Source organism: Halichoerus grypus, chromosome 13 (genome assembly GCF_964656455.1).
Source record: "Halichoerus grypus chromosome 13, mHalGry1.hap1.1, whole genome shotgun sequence".
Classification (NCBI taxonomy): domain Eukaryota; kingdom Metazoa; phylum Chordata; class Mammalia; order Carnivora; family Phocidae; genus Halichoerus; species Halichoerus grypus.
In genome coordinates, this window is record NC_135724.1 from 88,119,147 (window position 1) to 88,138,463 (window position 19,317).

Sequence of the window (19,317 nt, forward strand, 5' to 3'; positions counted from 1 at the left end):
ACCCTGGAATCATGACCTGAGCCAAAGGCAGACACTTAACGACTGAGCCACCCAGGCGCCCCCAGATTTACCTTCTTATCTGAAACAACCACAAAATGGGGAAAATATACATGAAATTATGTTTTTTATTCAAGACACTGGACATCAGTCAACAGAGGACGGGGTCACTGAGAAACAGGAAACAAATTGTAGGAGTTATTCTACCATTGTCCCACTTATTATCCTGAGAGAGTTTCCAGGCGATGTTGCAGGGAGGGGGATCCCAGGTGAAGCCTGGCAGACCCCCAGAGTTGAGAAGATAGAGCTGAGAGTCCAGGGGGGGCCAAGGAGGTTAGAATTGTAGAGAGGGAACAGCTGCACACAGAGAATCCAGAGGCCCACTGAACCCCCTCCAGCAGTCAGCTGAGCGCTGGTCAACATGTATGCAAGGACAACCACCTGAGGCCAAGGAAAGAACCACCTAAAATGATTAGAAGTAAGAGTGTACAGCACTCACACTGGCCCAGGAATAGTGCCTCGTCCCACCAGCCAGACTGAAAACTTCATGATGTATTGGTCTTGGCTCACGTAGTGGGGAAAAATCAGCTCTAGACTGAGCACTGTTTTAGTCCCAGATAAATGTTAAAAGCAAGATTTGAAAGGATAAAATTGTTTCCAAGTAACTGCGTCTAATGTAAAGCTCAAGAATATTTTTAGGGAAACTGAAATACAAAAGGAGGGGGAGGGAGAAGGTGGGGAGAAAGAGAAGAAAAAGGGGTGGAGGAAGGGAACCAATCAACAAGGTAAAATTCACAATGCCTGACATTCCATCAGCAATAACCAGGCATGCAAACAAGCCTTGTTTCACTTTTATTGAGAGGTATTGTTATGAGTTGAACTGGGCCTCCCAAAGATATGCTGAAGTTCCAACCTCCAGGGATGAAAATCATAATTCAAAGTCGGTCTTTAATTAGCTGGGAATCTTGAATAAGTCACGCTTTTCTTCAGGCATCAGTTAAGAATTCTGAATATTTCTCTGTGTGCTTATGTGTATATTTCCCATTCAGAGTTTTTAGAGTGGTTTGTGAACCCCAAAAGTTGAGAACCTCTGCAGTAGATGATCTTTCATGTTTATTCCTTCAACAAATATTAAGGGCCTACTATGTGCCAAGCTCTGGGGATACGATGATGACCAAGACAGAGAAAAGATCCCTGAGATCTCATGCAGGTTATATACCCATGGAGGGATTCATACAACCAACATGGAGACAAACACTTTCACACCACGGTAACTTATATGAAGGAAATAAGACAGGTGACATATAAGTGACTGGGAGGAGGCATGAAGCTCTGGGTATTCAGGAAAGGTCTTTTTTCCAGAGGTGTTTTTACTGTTTGAATTGTGTCCCCCAGAAAGATATGTTGAAGTTCTAATACCCATTACCTCAGAAGGTTGTCCTTATTTGGAAACAGGGTCTTTGCAGATGTAATTAGTTCAACTTAGGTGAGGTCATGCTGGAGTGAGTGGACCCTTAAATCCAGTAAGATTGGTGTCTCTATAAGAGGAGAGGACACGGAGACAAGCACACAGGGAAGAAGGCCATGTAACAACAGAGGCAGAGACTGGAGGGATGAAGCTGCAAGCCAAGGAATGCTAAGGATTGAGGGCCACCACAAGCTAGGAAGAAGCAAGGAAAGATTTTACCCAGTCTTGGAGCATGTCTTCGCTGATACCTTGATTTCATACTTCAAAGCCTCCAGAACTGTGACAGAATACGTTTCTATTGTTTAAGCCACTCAGTTTGTGGTATTTAAACCGCGCAGTTTGTGGTATTTAAACAGCGCAATTTGTGGTTAAGGCAGACCCAGGATCTTTCTTTTCTTTTCTTTCTTTCTTTCTTTCTTTCTTTCTTTCTTTCTTTCTTCCTTTCTTCCTTTCTTCCTTTCCTTTTCTTTCTTTCCTTTTCTTTCTTTTCTTTCTTTCCTTCCTTCCTTACTTTCTTTTTCTTTTTTTTTGTAAGTAGGCTCCATGTCCAATGTGAAGCTTGAACTCAGGACTCTGAGATCAAGAGTTGCATGCTCTACCCACTGAGCCAGCCAGGTGCCCCAGCAACCCCAGGAAATTAATACAGGTGTCATTGGAACTAAGGCTTGAATGATGACAAAAAGGCAGCCATATGAAGATTTAGAAGGAATGTACCCTCAAGGGTAGGAAAAGAACAAACAGTGTCGGGAAGTACTGATCCGGGGGAGTGAGATAGGAGATGTGACTGGGAAGCTAGGCAGGGATAGATCTTGTAGGTCCATGCAGGGAGAGGGAGGCAGTGGTGTCATATGAGCGATAGACAGCTGTCAAGAGAGTCACGCAGAATCTTAGGGGGCAGGAGTCTAGGATGTATTCTTTGCAGTAAGTCATGACCTGGTAAGACGACGGGTCCCTCTCTGCGCTTCCCCGCCCTGCCTGGCGACCTTGCTGGATGGTCAATGTCAGTTCTAGCATTCCAGGCCGTTGGCTCTGGCTCTGGTTAGGCAATGCCAAGGGGTGGTGAGCTTTCACCTCCCCCAAATCTTCCTTCCTCCCGACTCCAGACATCCCAAATAAACACAATCTAAGTAAAATCAGCTCTGCAAATGCAGCTTGTGGACAAGTTCCCCAGCCTCAGCTAAGAGAGATCGGAAGCGCAGAAGCATTCTCAAGGGGGCAGCAGCAGACCCTGCCAAGACCCGCAAAACTAGCCGGCCCGCGGGCGCGCGGGGGCGGAGCTAGGGGTGGTGCGTGCGCATGCGCGGGGGCCTGCCTCCCGGCGAGGGGGTGGGGCGGGCGCTGGGGCGGGGGCTGTGACGTCAGGTGCGCGCGTGGCTCCGGCTGCGCAGGAACAGCTGGTGCCTCCGAAGGCGGCCGGCGGGCGGACGGGCTGGGGAGCTGGTGGCCGCCCGCGCCACGCTGCGGGAGCTGCCGCCGCCGCCGCCTCGCACCACCGCACCATGTCCGGCCAGCTGGAGCGTTGCGAGCGCGAGTGGCACGAGCTGGAGGGAGAATTTCAGGAATTGCAGGTAGGGCCGGGCCACCTGGTCGCGCAACTCTGCTACCTGCGGTGCAGTGCCTTCCCTTGCCTGCTAACCCAGCCGGGGCGGTGGGGACCACCAGGGTCCAGGCGGCTGCCTCTGGCTGGGCACTGGGGGGCTGGTGGTCCTCGTGGGCCAGCACCCTCCTGTCTCCCAGCACTTCAGTTCTTCATCCACTTGGGGCGCCCGGTCGAAGCTCCCCATTACCCCGCCTTCGCACCGGCTCTTTGCTCCGCGCACCTCCTTCTCTGCAGAAAGTTGGTCTGTGGCCTCTGAGGGGAAGTTCCAGGTGTGTCATGTGGGGGAGGCCTGAGGGGACAGATATGTGCTGGGGCTGACAGTACAGCCCAGCCCCCACCTCCGCGGGGGTCTCGCCTAGCCGTACCCCTGTCCGCCTGCTTTTGGCAGCCCAACTTCTCTGTTCTGGTGGGGCAGCCCTCTTTTCTGCAACTACATTTTGAGAGATGTGCTTGGGAGCCGTTCACCTTGAACCCCTAGGGTTTGCTCAGGGATTAGGGACCCCTGTTCTGCGTCTTTGGGGCTCTGGTGTCTGTGCACTCCGTGCCGCTGCTGCAGGCTGAGTTTGGCGTTGTGGATGGCATCTGTCAGTTCTGACAGCTGGGTTGCCTCCCTCCGTGATAGAGGCTGCTCCCAGCCCTCACCCATCTGGCCCAGGACCTTATACCGGGTAGGGTGAGGGCAGATGGAAGAGAGGTCCCTTGAGAAAATTGCCCCTGTGGGGTCCTGGCAAGAGGAACTGTTACTGAAAGGAGGTTCAGACAGGTCTCAGCTACCAACTCAGGTGACTAGAGACACCTCATATGAAACCTTGGGGTTGGCCAAGAGGGACTCCTGGACCAGTTTGGGAGATGGGGCTTTTTCCTCTCCAGCAACTAGATTGTGTTTGTTTTCTCTGAAGTTGGGCTCTGTTTGCCTGAAATCACATTGCACAGCTCCACCCCACTTCTTCCTATCCTTGGCTGGAGCAATGACATTTTCCCTGTCCATGTACCTCTCGTCTCAGTTGGTGGGCCTCTTACAGTGTCCAGAGGAGGGGAGAGGAGATTGTTTGTCATGGGTCTTCTGGACCTGAGGCAGTAGGCCCTGATGTTTAAAGAGAGGGGTGCAGCAGAGAGGAGCAGGAAGGTGGGGGCGAGGGGTCTATTCTAGGAATGAGCGGAGAAAAAGAATCCAGAACCGGTATGCCTTTCTTGGCCTGTGCAGCATGTGTGGGTTGGTGCCCTTTCCTTCAGGTCCAGGGCTTGGGGGCCGATCCAATTCCCAGGGGATCCTTCTGGCTCCAGTCCCATCGAGAAGATTCAGCTGCCTCTTAACACTTTGTCTTACTGGGCTGTCAGGTCATGCTCAGCTGTGGAGTCAGGAAGGGGTGTTAGGATCGGGAGTGGGAAAAGAGTTTTGTTGTTGTTTTTTTTAAAGATTCTATTTATTTGTCAGAGAGATAGCACAAGCAGGGGGAGTGGCAGGCAGAGGGAGAGGGAGAAGCAGGCTCCCTGCTCAGCAGGGAGCCCAACGCGGGGCTCGATCCCAGGACCCTGGGATCATGACCTGAGCCGAAGGCAGTCGCTTAACCGACTGAGCCACCCAGGCGCCCGGGAGAAGAGTTTTCTTGTGTGGAGATTTTGTTCCTGAATTCCTCTCCCTTGCCCTGACTTACATTAGGAGGAGGAGTTGTCTTAACACTTCAGAGCCATGCAATTAATGCAATCAACAGCAATTAGATAGCTAGTCTTGGCAAGCAGAGCTTGCAAAGGAGACGTTTGATTTGTTGTTGTGTTCTTACTTGGTATCTTTGGGGTTCCGGTGTGTGAGGGACAGAGAAGAATTGGGAATTCTGGATTTTGTCCCCTGGTGCACAGCAAGGGCTGGAGAACAGCTGACTGGGGGGAAACCGTGGTGTCCCCTACTCAGTTCTTCAGCAATGGGGGAACTGGAATGGACTGGGCCTTTGGGGAGCAGGGACCCTGCTGGCCTCAGGCTTTGGTGGACAACTCCTGGGTCAGAGGCCAGTGATAGATGGAAGGCCACAGAGTTCCCCGTGAGTCAAGGTCATAGACATTGTCTATATCTTCATAGATGAGGAAACTGAAGCCTGAGAATCTAATTCACTCAACTGGGGTCACACAGCTCTTGAGTGGTAAAGCTGCTACTAGAACTTAGTACTCTAAATGCTTAGTTTGGATGTCTGTCATTGTGCTGGGAGGCCTGTCTCTCTCTTCTCACTTCCATATCTCCCATAATAAATATGAGAGCTTTGAACTCCTGAGATGAAAGTTTCTGGGATATGTGTATAATAAGTAGGGTGTACATTGTCATTGGGTATGTGTTGGACAGACTTTCAGATATGAAACATTTATTGGAGAGCAGGGAGGTCACAACAGGTAGGCAGGTGGACAGATTGGAACTAGAAAGGAAGGATTAATTTTTTTACCAGAAAATTCCTGTCTATCTTAATTTTCCTATATCTGCCTCTGAATCTGGGATTTGTAGGTTTCATGTTTGTATCTCTCTGATTCTGTCTTTCTTCGGGTCATAGCTAATATCTCTGTGTTTCACCTCTCCTTCCCTTTTTCAAATGAAGGGAGGAAAGAGAAAACCTAATTGTCAGACCCCAGAGGATTGGAAAGGTCTTAGGAATCCCCCCTCTGCAAAAGTCATAATCTCTGGGACTTTCTAGAGGAAAGGATCTGTTTTCTTTTGACTGTGATTTGTATCTGCCAGGGCCTCACTAGACTCAGGGGCAAGGTCAAGTGGCTATGGGGACTTCGCTTTTGGCTGGCTGGGTGAATTGAGCATCAGTCTGAGACCAGCACATGTTTGGCCCTGTGGCCTGTGGTGTGACCACAGAAGGTCACTTACAGACACTGTGGCAGGTGATTTAATAAGCGTTTCCTGACTTGCATCACTGGAAACCTGGCCCCACCCCTTCCCATCCAGAAAGGAGGTGGCCCAAAGAGGCCTTTCCCTAAACCTAACCTCACAGAAATGCAGGGTCCTGGTAGGCCACTGTAAAGATTTTGGCCTTTCCTACCAATGAAACAGGCACCCCTCTGGCTGCTGTGTATAGAACAGACACGAGAGGGACAGGGTAGTAGCAAGAAGGTCAGTATTATTTTATTAAAACCCTACAAAATAGATCCTGTTATCCCATTTTACAGAGGGAAAATCATATACCCAAAGTCATATGTCTTGTAAGTACTAGAGTCAGGATTCAAACCCAGGCTGTTGAATGTCAGGGTCTATACTCTTAACCACTACCTAAGGCAGGTCTGTGCCCTGGGTACTCTTTTCGTTTCTCTTCCATCTTGCATTGCTTTACGGGTCTCTTTCTTTAGAAGTGCGTTGTGTGGAAAGAACCCTGGACAGGAAGTCACAGTTCCTGGTTCATGCCTGAGGCCTGCACTTGTCTAGTATCTGACCGTTAGCAAGCCACCTCTCTGAGCTGGAGTTTCTTTATCTAAAAAACAAAGGCTGACAGTAATAACGGTAAGAGCTAACTGTATGATACATGGATGATTCCATTTAATCTAAATGACCAACCCTGCTTTATACTGAGGCTAAGAGATGTTAAGTAACTTGGAAGTCATGGAATTTTGGAATTTGAACCCAGGTCTGCTGTGTACATCAGATATTTTTTGGGTTCCTAACACTGTGGGCTCCCAAAGTATCTTGAGACCCTTGGCTCTGGAAAGAAACTTTTGAACTTGTGGGGTCTCATTTCATTTGTACAGTGCTTTATATATGTAATAAATATATATATAATATAAATATATATGCAATAGGGGCGCCTGGGTGGCTCAGTCGTTAAGCGTCTGCCTTCGGCTCAGGTCATGATCTCAGGGTCCTGGGATCGAGCCCCGCGTCGGGCTCCCTGCTCAGCAGGAAGCCTGCTTCTCCCTCTCCCACTCCCCCTGCTTGTGTTCCCTCTCTCGCTGTGTCTCTCTCTGTCAAATAAATAAATAAAATCTTTAAATATATATATATATATATGCAATAAAGCACTGTACTGTAGATATATATAAATGCATATATATAATACATTAGTCAGGATTCTTAGTTGCAAGTGACAGAAACCCCATTCAACTGGCTTTAAGCCAAAAAAAGGAATTTATTAGCTCATATATTGGGAAATCCAGTGACAAATGGCTTCAGGCCAGGCTAGATCCAGGGGCTCCAATGATGTGTCTGTGTGTGTCTCTCTCTCTGTTTCTTCTTCTTCTTCTTTTTTTTTTCCCTAAGATTTTATTTATTTATTTATTTTAGAGACGTGTGTGCGTGCGCAAGTTTGGGGGAGGAGCAGAGGGAGAGGGACAAGCAGACTCTGCGCTGAGAGCAGAGCCCGAGGTGGGGCTCAATCCCATGACCCGGAGATCATGACCCTAGCCGAAACCAAGAATTGGACGCATAACCGATTAGCCACCCAGGCACCCCCTCTCTGTTTCTTCTATATCAGCCTTATTCTCAGGCAGTCTCTCCCATGTTGGGGCAACCCCAGGCTGACATCTACCAGCTTAGCAAATCTGGCCAAAACAGAGCATCTTTTCCCTGGTAATTTCAGCAGGAGTCCCAGGGCCAACTCTCATTGTCACATGATTATCCCTTACTTAACCAGTAACTGTGGCACGGATTGGCTGGGCCTTGGTTACATGTCTCCGCTGGAGCCCAGGACTGGAGTGAGGGCCACTCAAACCATATGAAATAAAAATGAGGGAGGGATAGTCCTATAAAGGAAAATGAAAATACTGGTAGTAAAAAAAGAGAGAGGGATGCTGGACAGGCATCTTTTGGGGAGTAATAGAAACAGTCTATATCTGTAATTCCCAGACTGTGTCAAGGTACCCCCAAGGAGCTGCATCAGGCTCCTAGCGACACTATGGGATAATTTCAATTTTCAAGGGAAACACAATGACATCTGTCATACACCTCTTAAACTGCTAACTTGGGGTATTTCGTACTTGCACATTAGATCACACTACATTCTTTTTTTTTTCTTTTTTTTTTTTTCAAAGATTTTATTTATTTGACAGAGAGAGAGACAGCAAGAGAGGGAACACAAGCAGGGGGAGTGGGAGAGGGAGAAGCAGGCTTCCCGCGGAGCAGGGAGCCCGATGTGGGGCTCGATCCCAGGACCCTGGGATCATGACCTGAGCCGAAGGCAGATGCTTAACGACTGAGCCACCCAAGCGCCCCAGATCACACTACATTCTTTTTGATGATGTCATATCTTTGTAAAGTTAGGTTTTTAATGATCTATGATTAAAATCAAGTACTGTGTGAAAATCCATGTGGAAAAAGAGGTTGACAGTGTCCCATCTGATTCTAAGGTTTGAGAATTTGTGCAGAGCCCAATAGGCACACACATTCCATTAGTAAATAATTTTGGTTATTTCGGAATGAAATAAAAACGTTTTTGTCAATTTCTGCGTATTCTTTTTTTCCCCCAAAAAAGGCTACTGAGTTGTTAGGACATAAATACTTTTCAATTATTTGGCCTGAGGACTGTGGAAAGTGTACTGAGACATGAAAGGCACGGTGAACCAGCAAAGTTTGTGAACCTTTGTTTTATGTCCTGATTGTGGTGGTGTTTACACAATTGTATATATTTGCCAGAATTCCTTGAGTTGTACACCTGAAAATTGATGAATTGATATGTAAATTATACCTCAATAAAACTGATTTAAAAAAAGTAAACCAGTATATGGCCTGTTACATATACCTCATCTCCTAACCTCTTCACAGCTGAGGAAACTGAGATACAAACAGCTTATATGACTTTGCTAAGAAGTGACAGACTCTGGGTATGAAGAGTTTAGGTTGTCCTGCCTCCCAAATGTCTGACACCCGTGTCTAATACCCGCACTTACTGCTCCTGTAACAGACATCACGAATCAATCCTGGCACATGACTCAGAATTCTTTCCAATGTAGAATTGATGCTGTTTCGGTGAAGTCAACTTGCCATCCTTAGTGATGTTTTCATGGTGATGAGTCTTAGTGAAGTATACTCAGCATCCAGAAATCTTTATTTGAACTCGATTCCTTGGAAAGAGAATTATATAAATGTAATTTCTCAGAAACTTCCAATAGAGAGAAGCGCTGCTATCAGACACCACATTTTGGTGCATCCTACTGGGTTGTCCACCAACTTGCAATGCTTCTGGGCCGGACCCCTGTCTGAAAAGGCCATGAGATTCCATTGCTGGCCATTCTTGCAGTACACGTGGACTCAGGTTCTGGATCTTGTGATTTAGCCAAGTTGTACCAGGCAGGCATTTCCAGATGTTTCACAGCCGTGCCAAGACCTAGAATCATTAACCTCATTTTCCCACTGGGGCAGAGCTTGGGGCCTCAGAGAACAGGAGAGGCAGCAGATTGCCTAAGCCTCCACCAGAAACCCACTTGTTTGTGTCTTCTACACGTGGTGTAAAAGGATGGTAATTAGCCATGTAGGAAAGGAGGGATGGGCATCCCAGCTCACAGAGCCAATGTTAGCGCTTCTCTCTCTCTCCCTCTCTTTTAATTCATCCTACATGTTTAGAAGTAATACATAGCCGCAAAGTTAAATATTCAAGTAGAGATGTTCAAGAATTTTCAGAACTCTTGTTTGTAACAACTAAATACTGGAAACATAGTGTTCTTTCAAATGGATGATTCCACTGAACATCCGTAGAGTGGGGTATGATGAGCAGAATGAATAAACTAGAGCTACATGTGTCAACATGGATAAATGTTTTTAAAAGAAGAGCAACATTGAGTGGAAAGTTGGCAGAGACATATATACAGTATGACATGTGTGATAAAATTAAAACCATTCAAAACAATACTATGTATTGCTTGCTGATACATGTTTATATAGTACAGGGGAGTGATATGGGCCAGATTCAGTATAGTGGAGATTGGGCAGGGCCCTGGTGAAAGGCAAATGACTCTCCCAGAAGGGTCTCACTCAAAGGAATTCAAAGAAGGGACTATTTGCAGAGGTGTGGCAATTTAAGGGTGAGGCCCCTAGAGTTGGGGCCAGTCGTGTTCCTAAAGGGGTAGAGGGAGGGGGGCCATCACCAGAGCTTGGCCAAAGCTTGTTGCTGGGGAAGGAGAGCTGCAGAACAGGAGCTGTAATGGTTGAAGTCTGCAGCAAAACAGAGGAGGCAGGAAGAACAAACACCCCAGCTTCTCTCTCTTCCTGCTGTGCATCCTGTAGGCTAATCCCAAGTGGGAGGCAGGGTAAGGGAGTCCAGGGAATGCAGTCCATAGGGGTCAGCCTCCTCGGGCACAGAGAAAGAATTGATCTGGGGTGAGCATGGGAGCAGAAATAACCAGCAAAGAGGTTCCCCTCTTAAGGGGCTTTTTTTTTTTTTTTTTTTTTAAGATTTTATTTATTTATTTGACAGAGACACAGCAAGAGAGGGAACACAAGCAGGGGGAGTGGGAGAGGGAGAAGCAGGCTTCCCGCTGAGCAGGGAGCCCGACGCTGGGCTCTATCCCAGGACCCTGGGATCGTGACCCGAGCCGAAGGCAGACGCCTAACAACTGAGCCACCCAGGCCCCCCACTTAGGGGGCTTTTAACTCTCTGCGTACTACTATTATTTCTTTTTTTTTTTAATTTTTTTATTGTTATGTTAATCCCCATACATTACATCATCAGTTTTAGATATAGTGTTCCATGATTCATTGTTTGTGCATAACACCCAGTGCTCCATGCAGAACGTGCCCTCCTCAATACCCATCACCAGGCTAACCCATCCTCCTGCCCCCCCTCCCCTCTAGAACCCTCAGTTTGTTTTTCAGAGTCCATCGCCTCTCATGGTTCTTCTCCCCCTCCGATTTCCCCCCCTTCATTCTTCCCCTCCTGCTATCTTCTTTTTTTTTTCTTAACATATATTGCATTATTTGTTTCAGAGTTACAGATCTGAGATTCAACAGTCTTGCACAATTCACAGCGCTTACCAGAGCACTACCCTCGCCAGTGTCCATCACCCAATCACCCCATCCCTCCCACTCCACCCCCCACTCCAGCAACCCTCAGTTTGTTTCCTGAGATTAAGAATTCCTCATATCAGTGAGGTCATATGATACATGTCTTTCTCTGTTTGACTTATTTCGCTCAGCATAACACCCTCCAGTTCCATCCACGTCGTTGCAAATGGCAAGATCTCATTCCTTTGGATGGCTGCATACTACTATTATTTCTTAAACTGAGAGTGAGAATATGGGTGCTGATGTTTATTTTCTATCAGTTATATGATTTTCTGCCTTTTTTTGTATGCCTGAAATATTTCATAATAAAATGAGCAGGAGACCAAAAAGTAACCCAACAGTACCAAAAGGCTTATAAAGAAAAACAGCTCTGGGGCGCCTGGCTGGCTCAGTCGGAAGAGTATGCGACTCTTGATCTTGGGGTCATGAGTTTGAGCCCCATGTTGGGTGTAGAGACTACTTAAATAAAACTGAAAGAAAAGACAAAAGAAAGGCAGCTCTGTAGGTTTACTGTCAATCATTTACATGATTATGACCATGCAGATATTATTTACTGCAGAATCGAGTAGTGTACTATGCTTGTATTTTCTCTTTTGCAGATTTTAACTAAATTTATATAGTTAGCATTTGCTTCTTTACTGGCAATGCTTGCTTATAATTATCCTCTTTTTTTACATCCTAAAGCTCCATCCTTAGATACTCTATCAAGTGTGTTTCTTTTCTTTGGCCTTGAACTAGACAAGTTAGGGGATGCGGGGTGGGGAGGTTAGCTTTGTGCTCCCGAATGGAGTCTTTTCTTTCTTTCTTCTGCAGCTGCTTGTCTGCTTTGGTGCCCCCAGCACTCTGGGTTATTTTTAGAGGTAGCAACTCGATGTGGGAGTCAATCACATTTAATAAGCTGGTACTCCCTGCACCAGTTGCAGAGTGTGGACTCCCTGTGTTTGGTGTTTCCCGTGTTCCAATCCACTGCTGCCAAGTTTAGAAATAGAAATAGTGGTTTGGCAGTTTGTCATTTTCTTTAAAAGTTAAACATACATTTACCATATGACCAGTAATTCCATTCCTAGGTATCTACCCAAGAGAAATGAAAATATGTCTGCACAAAGATTTGTACATGTTCATGGAAGTATTATTTATAATAGCCAAAAAGTGGAAATAACTGGAATGTCTGATAACAGGTGAATGGATAAACAAAGTGTGATGCATCTGTACCAAAGTTTTATTGTTTAGTAGCAATAAAAGCAGAATAACATGTGCTTCCCCCCCACTATCCGAAAGTACAGCCTTCCAGTGAAACCTTTCATGAGCCAGAATGGCGTAAAGCGAAGAGTATCCCCTGCTTTAGGAAAGGTCGAGTCACACCACTGCTTTCTCGAAAGACCTCCATTAGTACCTGTTTTTGCTAACCAAAAGAGATCCGAAGAGGATTTTCACTTTTATGAAAAAAGCCATTACCTTACTAATGGCGGTCTTTCATAAAAGCAAAAGCAAAATGGCATAACGGGAACTTTCAGGAAGCAGGGATCCTTGTGTATGCTACAACATGAATAAACCTCAGAAACGTGATGCTCAGTGAAAGAAGCCAGACCCCAAACCACATATGGTATGACTCCATTTATATGGACTATCCAGAAAAGACAAATCTATAGGGACAGAAGGTAGCTTAGTGGTTGCCAAGGGGCTGGAGGGAGGGGTGTGGGGGGAGCAGCAATGTTGTCACAGACGTGAGGGGTCTTACTGGGTGGTGAAATGTCCTAAAACTGGCTGTGCCAATAGCTGGATAACTGGGTAAATATATAGGCATCACTGAATTGTACACATAAAATGAGTGAATTTTATGGTATGTGAATTATACCTCAAAGCTGTTAAAAAATGATGGCTTAGGTTTTTGGTTTGTAGAAAAAACACCCAATTTGATTGTTCAGAGATCTACATTTTGGGGTGCCTGTTTAGTTAGTGGCTTGATGAAGGATTCATTCAACAGGGCTCCAAGTCCTTGTTTTTGGTGTCTTTAGGATGAAAGTGCCCAGGGCAAGAGGTTGGTAATAATGAGTCCCAAGATTTGTGGCTTCTGTTCTTACCTGGTGTGATTAACTTCGCCCAGAAGGAAAACTCTGTGCTTTGGCATTTTAATCTAGATTCTGACACTTGCTTCTGAAATGAAGACCTTTAATCCAAACTGGCAAAGCCAAACCAAATAAAACAGGATTTATTTGTTTGTGTAATTGGGAGGCCAAAGGTATACTATCTTCAAATATGAGTCGATCCAGGGGCTCAAATGAAACCATCAAGGCTCAGCCTTCATCTACCTCTGCCCTGTTTTCCCATCAGTTGGATTCATGCTCAAGCAAGACGGCTCCATTAGCTCTGGGCTCACATGAGCTCTTCCTCCTTCAAACTAGTGGAAGAAGAGCTTCTCTTTTTCAGCAGTTCTGGTAAAAACTACCCCCCCCCCCCTCCCCAGCAACTGAGATTTGTTGGTTTTGAATGCCTGTCCCTGAATTAGCCAGTTGGGTCTGGAGATTGATACTCTGGCCAGGCCCAGGTCATATGCCCTGGAACCTGCGGCAGCTTCAACCCCATTCCTAGCCAGATTTCAGTAATTGAGTGTGGGGAGGGCTGGATTTCCAAAGAAACTGTGGAGACATTAACCAGAAGGGGAATATCTACCTAGTTGGCAAAAACAACAGAAGGCTTCCATATGGTGACCAGTTCCTTTTGAGGCTACAGGTTCAAGGCTGACTGGATGAAAGCCAGGATTGGATTGCTGCAGTGTGGCTCATCCTGCCCCTGGAAGAAGCATTTCAAAGCACAGGTCTAATTGAGGGTCTTCTGGAGACACCCTCACGTGCAGAGAATAGCCAGGGATTCCAAGGGAGGATAAGAATTGTATTCCCCACCTCCCAGAACCACCCCATGGACAGTCCATCAAGAAACAGCTGTTGTAGGGGCGCCTGGGTGGCTCAGTTGTTAAGCGTCTGCCTTCGGCTCAGGTCATGATCCCAGGGTCCTGGGATCGAGCCCCACATCAGGCTCCCTGCTCAGTGGGAAGCCTGCTTCTCCCTCTCCCTCTGCCCCTGCTTGTGTTCCCTCTCTCGCTGTGTCTCTCTCTGTCAAATAAATAAAATCTTAAAAAAAAAAAAAAAAAGAAAGAAAACGGAAAGCACTGTAAAAAAGAAAGAAAGAAAGAAACAGCTGTTGTAAAATGGTGCAGCTGGGAAAATGGTATGGTGGTTCCTAAAAAAATATTAAATGTAGAATTACTATTTGATCTAGCAATCCCACTTCTGGGTATATACCCAAAAGAACCGAGAGCAGGGACTCCAAACAGGTACTTATACTCCCAAATGGTCATAGTAACATTACTCACAATAGTCAAGATATGGAAGCAGCCCAAGTGTCCATCGAATGATGAATGGATAAAGAAGATGTGGTAGATATATATACAATGGAATATTATTCAGCCATAAGAGAATGAAATCTTGCCATTTGGAACAATGTGGATGGAGCTAGAGGGTATTATGCTAGGCAAAATAAGTCAGAGAAAGACAAATACCTTATGATTTCACTCATACGTAGAATTTAAGAAACAAAACAAGCAAAGGGGGGAAAAAGAGGCAAATCAAGAAACAAACTCTTAACTATAGAGAACAAACTGACCATTACCAGAGGAGAGGGGAGGGGGAGATGGGTTAAATAGGTGATGGGGATGAAGGAGGGCACTTGTGATGAGCACCTGGTGATGTATGGAATTGTTGAATCACTGTATTGTACACCTGAAAGTAACATAACACTGTATATTAACTAACTGGAATTTTAAAAAATGTAATCACTTATCTCCCCTTGCCCCCCAAAAAGCTCCCTGCATTTTCTTCCCAAAATATTTCTGAGAAGTCAGACATAAATTATGAAGAACTAGAAGGGTTCACATGTTGTATGATTCAGTTAAACTATATTCTCTTCTGTTTGGCTTTCAAAAAAAAAAAAAAGACAATACATGTTTCTACTTATGTAAAGTATCTAGAGGGTCAAATTCATAGACAAAGTAGTATGGTGGTTGCCAGGGGCTGGGGAAACAGAAAGTGGAGTTATTATTTGATGGGTTTGGAGTTTCAGTTGGGATGATGAAAAAGTTCTGGAGATGGAATGGTGGTGATGGTTTCACAATGATGTGAACATATCTAATACCACTGAATTATACACTTAACATTATTATTTTAATTTTTTAAAAAGATTTTATTCATTAGAGAGAGAGCACGAGCAGGAGGGGCAGAGGGAGAAGCAGACTCCCTGTTGAATATGGAGCCCTGTTCGGTGCTCAGTCCCAGGACCCTGAGATCATGACCCAAGCTGAAGGCAGCTGCTTAACCGACTGAGCCACCCAGGTGCCCCTCCACTTAAAATTATTAAGATGGTAATTTTATATGTGTTTTATTAAAATTAGGGAAATTTTAGAAATTTCAAATGATTAAAATGGTAAATTTTATGTTATATGTATTTTACCACAGTTAGAGAGAATAAGAGGCAGCTGTCTAGAGAAAAGTTAGAATCCAAGAAATGAATTGGTAACCTTTCCTACTGCTTGTGGGACTGGTATGAGGGAATCAGCAGAGTCTGGGCGTGGGCGAGGAATGCCCTGGAAATGGAGAGTATGTCACACTAAGGGCCCCAGCCCCACATTGTCCTCCTCATAGCTGACAAATCTTCAGTCTGGAACTAAAGACAAGAGTCGACCAGATGTATGGTCTCCAATATAAGATGTCCCCTGGGAAGTGGCTCTAGCTGATAGAGAGAAAGAACCAGAGGGGAGCTGGAGTGACTCCATATGCCAGGGGGCAAAATTGTGGGAAGGCTCACAGACTTCCTATCCCTACCTGGTCTGATGTCTTAGGATGGAGCAGAAAATATCACCAGCAGAGATTAGAGAAGTGCCTGTAGAAAAGTCGACGTCATTGAGTGTTGGTGAGGTGTCGACAGCTCTCATAAGCTGTGGGTGGGAGTGTAAATTGGTACAGCCACTCTGTGGCAGTTTGCCAAGATCTATTAAAACTAAAAACAAGGATGGGCGCCTGGGTGGCTCAGTTGGTTAAGCGACTGCCTTCGGCTCAGGTCATGATCCCAGGGTCCTGGGATCGAGTCCCACATCGGGCTCCCTGCTCTGCGGGGAGCCTGCTTCTCCCTCTCTCACTCCCCCTGCTTGTGTTCCCTCTCTCGCTATGTCTCTCTCTGTCAAATAAATAAATAAAATCTTTAAAAAAAAAAAAAAAACTAAAAACAAGGCTGTGCACTCTGACCCAGCAATCCTTCTTCTCTTCCCGAGAGAGATGCTTGTGTGTATGCCTGTGAGGATGTTAGTCAATGTTGCATTGTTGGTTATAGGCAGAGACTGGAAACAACCTAAAGATCCAGCAGTAGAATGGCTCAGTAAGCCGTAGTATGTCCATAGCATGAAATGTTCCATAGCACTAAAAAGAATGAAGTATATCTATACATTCTTATGTTGGTGGATCTTCAAGACATATTGTTGAGTGAGAAAAAGAAACTTGTGGAATCCTATCTAAATTCTGATACTGTTAATATATTTTTAAAAATCAAAAGTATGTACTTTATGGTATAAGCTAAGCTGCTATAACAAAGAGACCCCCAAATTAAAAAAAAAAAAAAAAAGGCTTAAATGAGGCAGCATCTTTCTCACATAACGGTCCAAAGGGAGGTGTGGTCCAGGGTAAGTGGTGTTCGGTTATGTGTTGCTATGTAAAACAACAATAATTACATTTTGCTCTTGGATTCTGTGGGTTAGGAGTTTAGACGGGGCATGATGGGAATGGCTTGACTGTGCTCTGCTCTGTGGTGTCAGGGGCCTTCGCTGGGAAGACTCGAATGGCTGGGAGTAACTTACATGGCTGTGGCTAGAATCGTCTGGAGGTTCTTTGCCCACACATCTAAATGTCTGAGCTGAAACGACAAGAATGTTTGTCTTAGTTGAGACTATTGATCAGAGTGCCTACATGTGACTTCTCTATGAGGTTAGGATTTCCGTATAGCATGGTGGCCTCAGGGTAGTTGGACTGTTTGCTCTAAAAGCAAGTGTTCCAGCAAATAAGGCAGAAGCCACATGGCCTTCCATGACTTTTTTCTCAGAGACTGTAGTGTTGCTCCTGCCGTATTTTATTGGTCAAACCAGCCACAAGCCTGTCTATATTTAAGAGGTGGGAACAGAGATCCCACCTCTGTCTGTGAGGAGTGCTGAAGGATGGGCAATCGTGTTTTAACACCATCACAAGTGGGAAGCTCTGTCACATGAGGTCAGCTGAGGTTGGTTTGGCTGGGGGAAGGGACACTGGGCTTTGCCATTGACATCATGTGGCTTCCATCTCTGGTTTCAAGGTAACTGCATCTGTTGTCACCATATCCCAGTCAGGAAAAGGGACAGTGGAGGGCAAGCAGCTCCTTATAAAGATGTGGTTCAGAACTTCGACACATCACTTCTACCTGCATCCATTTGGCTGACTCATCCTGCTGCTACACATAGCTGCAAGGGAGGCTGGGAAATGTCTGTTACTGGATGGCCATGTGCCCAGCTACTACTCATGCGGTCCCGTTACTAAAGGAAGTAAAGGAGACTAAGTATTAGGGACAATTCATTTTTGCAGCAGTGTGTATTTTTCATATATATGTATATATATTTATGTGCATATATGTAGAAATAGGTCTATATAGAATATAGAAATGCATAGATAAATAGACTACAGTCTGGAAGAATACATAGACAGAAGTCTAGAAGAAAGTGGTAACTGTAGTTACCTCTGGAGAAAGGGGAGAAGACAGGATGCGGGATATTCATAGCCGACTCCAGCCATAGCTGTAGCGTTTTAATTTTTTTTTTTTTAAAGATTTTTATTTATTTATTTGACAGAGAGAGACACAGTGAGAGAGGGAACACAAGCAGGGGGAGTGGGAGAGAGAGAAGCAGGCTCCCCGCGGAGCAGGGAGCCCGACGCGGGGCTCGATCCCAAGACCCTGGGATCATGACCTGAGCCGAAGGCAGATGCTTAATGACTGAGCCACCCAGGCGCCCCTGTAGGGTTTTAATTTTTAACGAGGATAATGTCTTCATGTTTTACTTAAGAAATTAAATATTAATTTAAATCCAAGAGGGCCTGGTGAGCATCTGGCTGCTGATGTTGCAGTCTTGGTCTTATCTTTCTGTGGTGGGACCCAGCACCAGAGTGTGCCAGGAGGTCGCATAGCCCTTTATCTTCCAGGAGCCTCTGCTGCTGTTGCTGGGGACTCTTGGTTCAGAGGCCCCACCTTCTCAAAGCCTATGTAATTTACTCGGGATCTCTCTGCCCCCATCCTTCCTGTCCCGTTCTGGAGGCTTTCCTTTATTACGAGCAGATTAGTTGAACATAGGATGGTCGAGGAATTCAAAAGGGAGTAAATCGCAGCCTCCCTCTCTACAGATTACTTGTTAATTACAGATAGAAGGCTGGTCACTGTAAATGGAGAAAGCAGTGGGCAGCAAGCAATCAAAGTTAACATCACAGACACTGTGTCCCTCCTGATAGGAGACACTGAGGACACAGCATCACTTTAATGGCATTTCTGTCCCAAATGCATATCCAAAATTCACTCATGAGGAAATATCTGACAAACCGAGATGGAGGGACATTCTTCAAAACAACTGGACTGAACCCTTTAAAAATGTCCATGTCATGAAAGATGAAGAAAAGTCGAGGAACTGTTGTAGACTAAAGGAGCCTAAAGAGATACGATAATCTGATCATTGTACTATGGATATATAAGAGAATGTCGTGTTCTTTTTTTTTTTTTTTTAAAGATTTTATTTATTTATTTGACAGAGAGAGACACAGCGAGAGAGGGAACACAAGCAGGGGTTAGTGGGAGAGGGAGAAGCAGGCTTCTCACTGAGCAGGGAGCCCAATGTGGGGCTCAGTCGCAGAACCCTGGGATCATGACCTGAGCCGAAGGCAGACGCTTAACCGACTGAGCCACCCAGGCGTCCCGAGAATGTCGTGTTCTTAGGAAACATGCACTGAAGTATTTAAGAGTAAAGAAGCATGTTGTCTACGACCAACTCCCAAATGGTTTAGAAAGGAGTAGGCAAACCTTTTTTGGCAGAAAGGCTAGGGAATGAGGATTCTAGGCTTCGGCGGGCCATATGGTCCGTGTCACAACTACTCACTATGCCACGGCAGCGCCAAAGTGGCCACGACGGGATGTAAGTGAACGGGTGTGGCTGTGCTCCGGGAAAGCTTA

The 19,317-nt window shown here is 45.6% G+C and overlaps 1 protein-coding gene across 1 annotated transcript in view; it reads left to right on the top strand.

Moving 5' to 3' along the window:
* Positions 1 to 2,833: 2,833 nt before the first annotated feature.
* TMEM120B (transmembrane protein 120B) overlaps positions 2,834 to 19,317 on the top strand; it is a 45,017-nt gene continuing 28,533 nt past the window's right edge. The window contains exon 1 of the mRNA XM_036085070.2: positions 2,834 to 3,033. Within this exon, the coding sequence (XP_035940963.1) occupies positions 2,965 to 3,033 (69 nt within the window). The 5' untranslated portion in view covers positions 2,834 to 2,964. The remainder of the gene's footprint in view (positions 3,034 to 19,317) is intronic.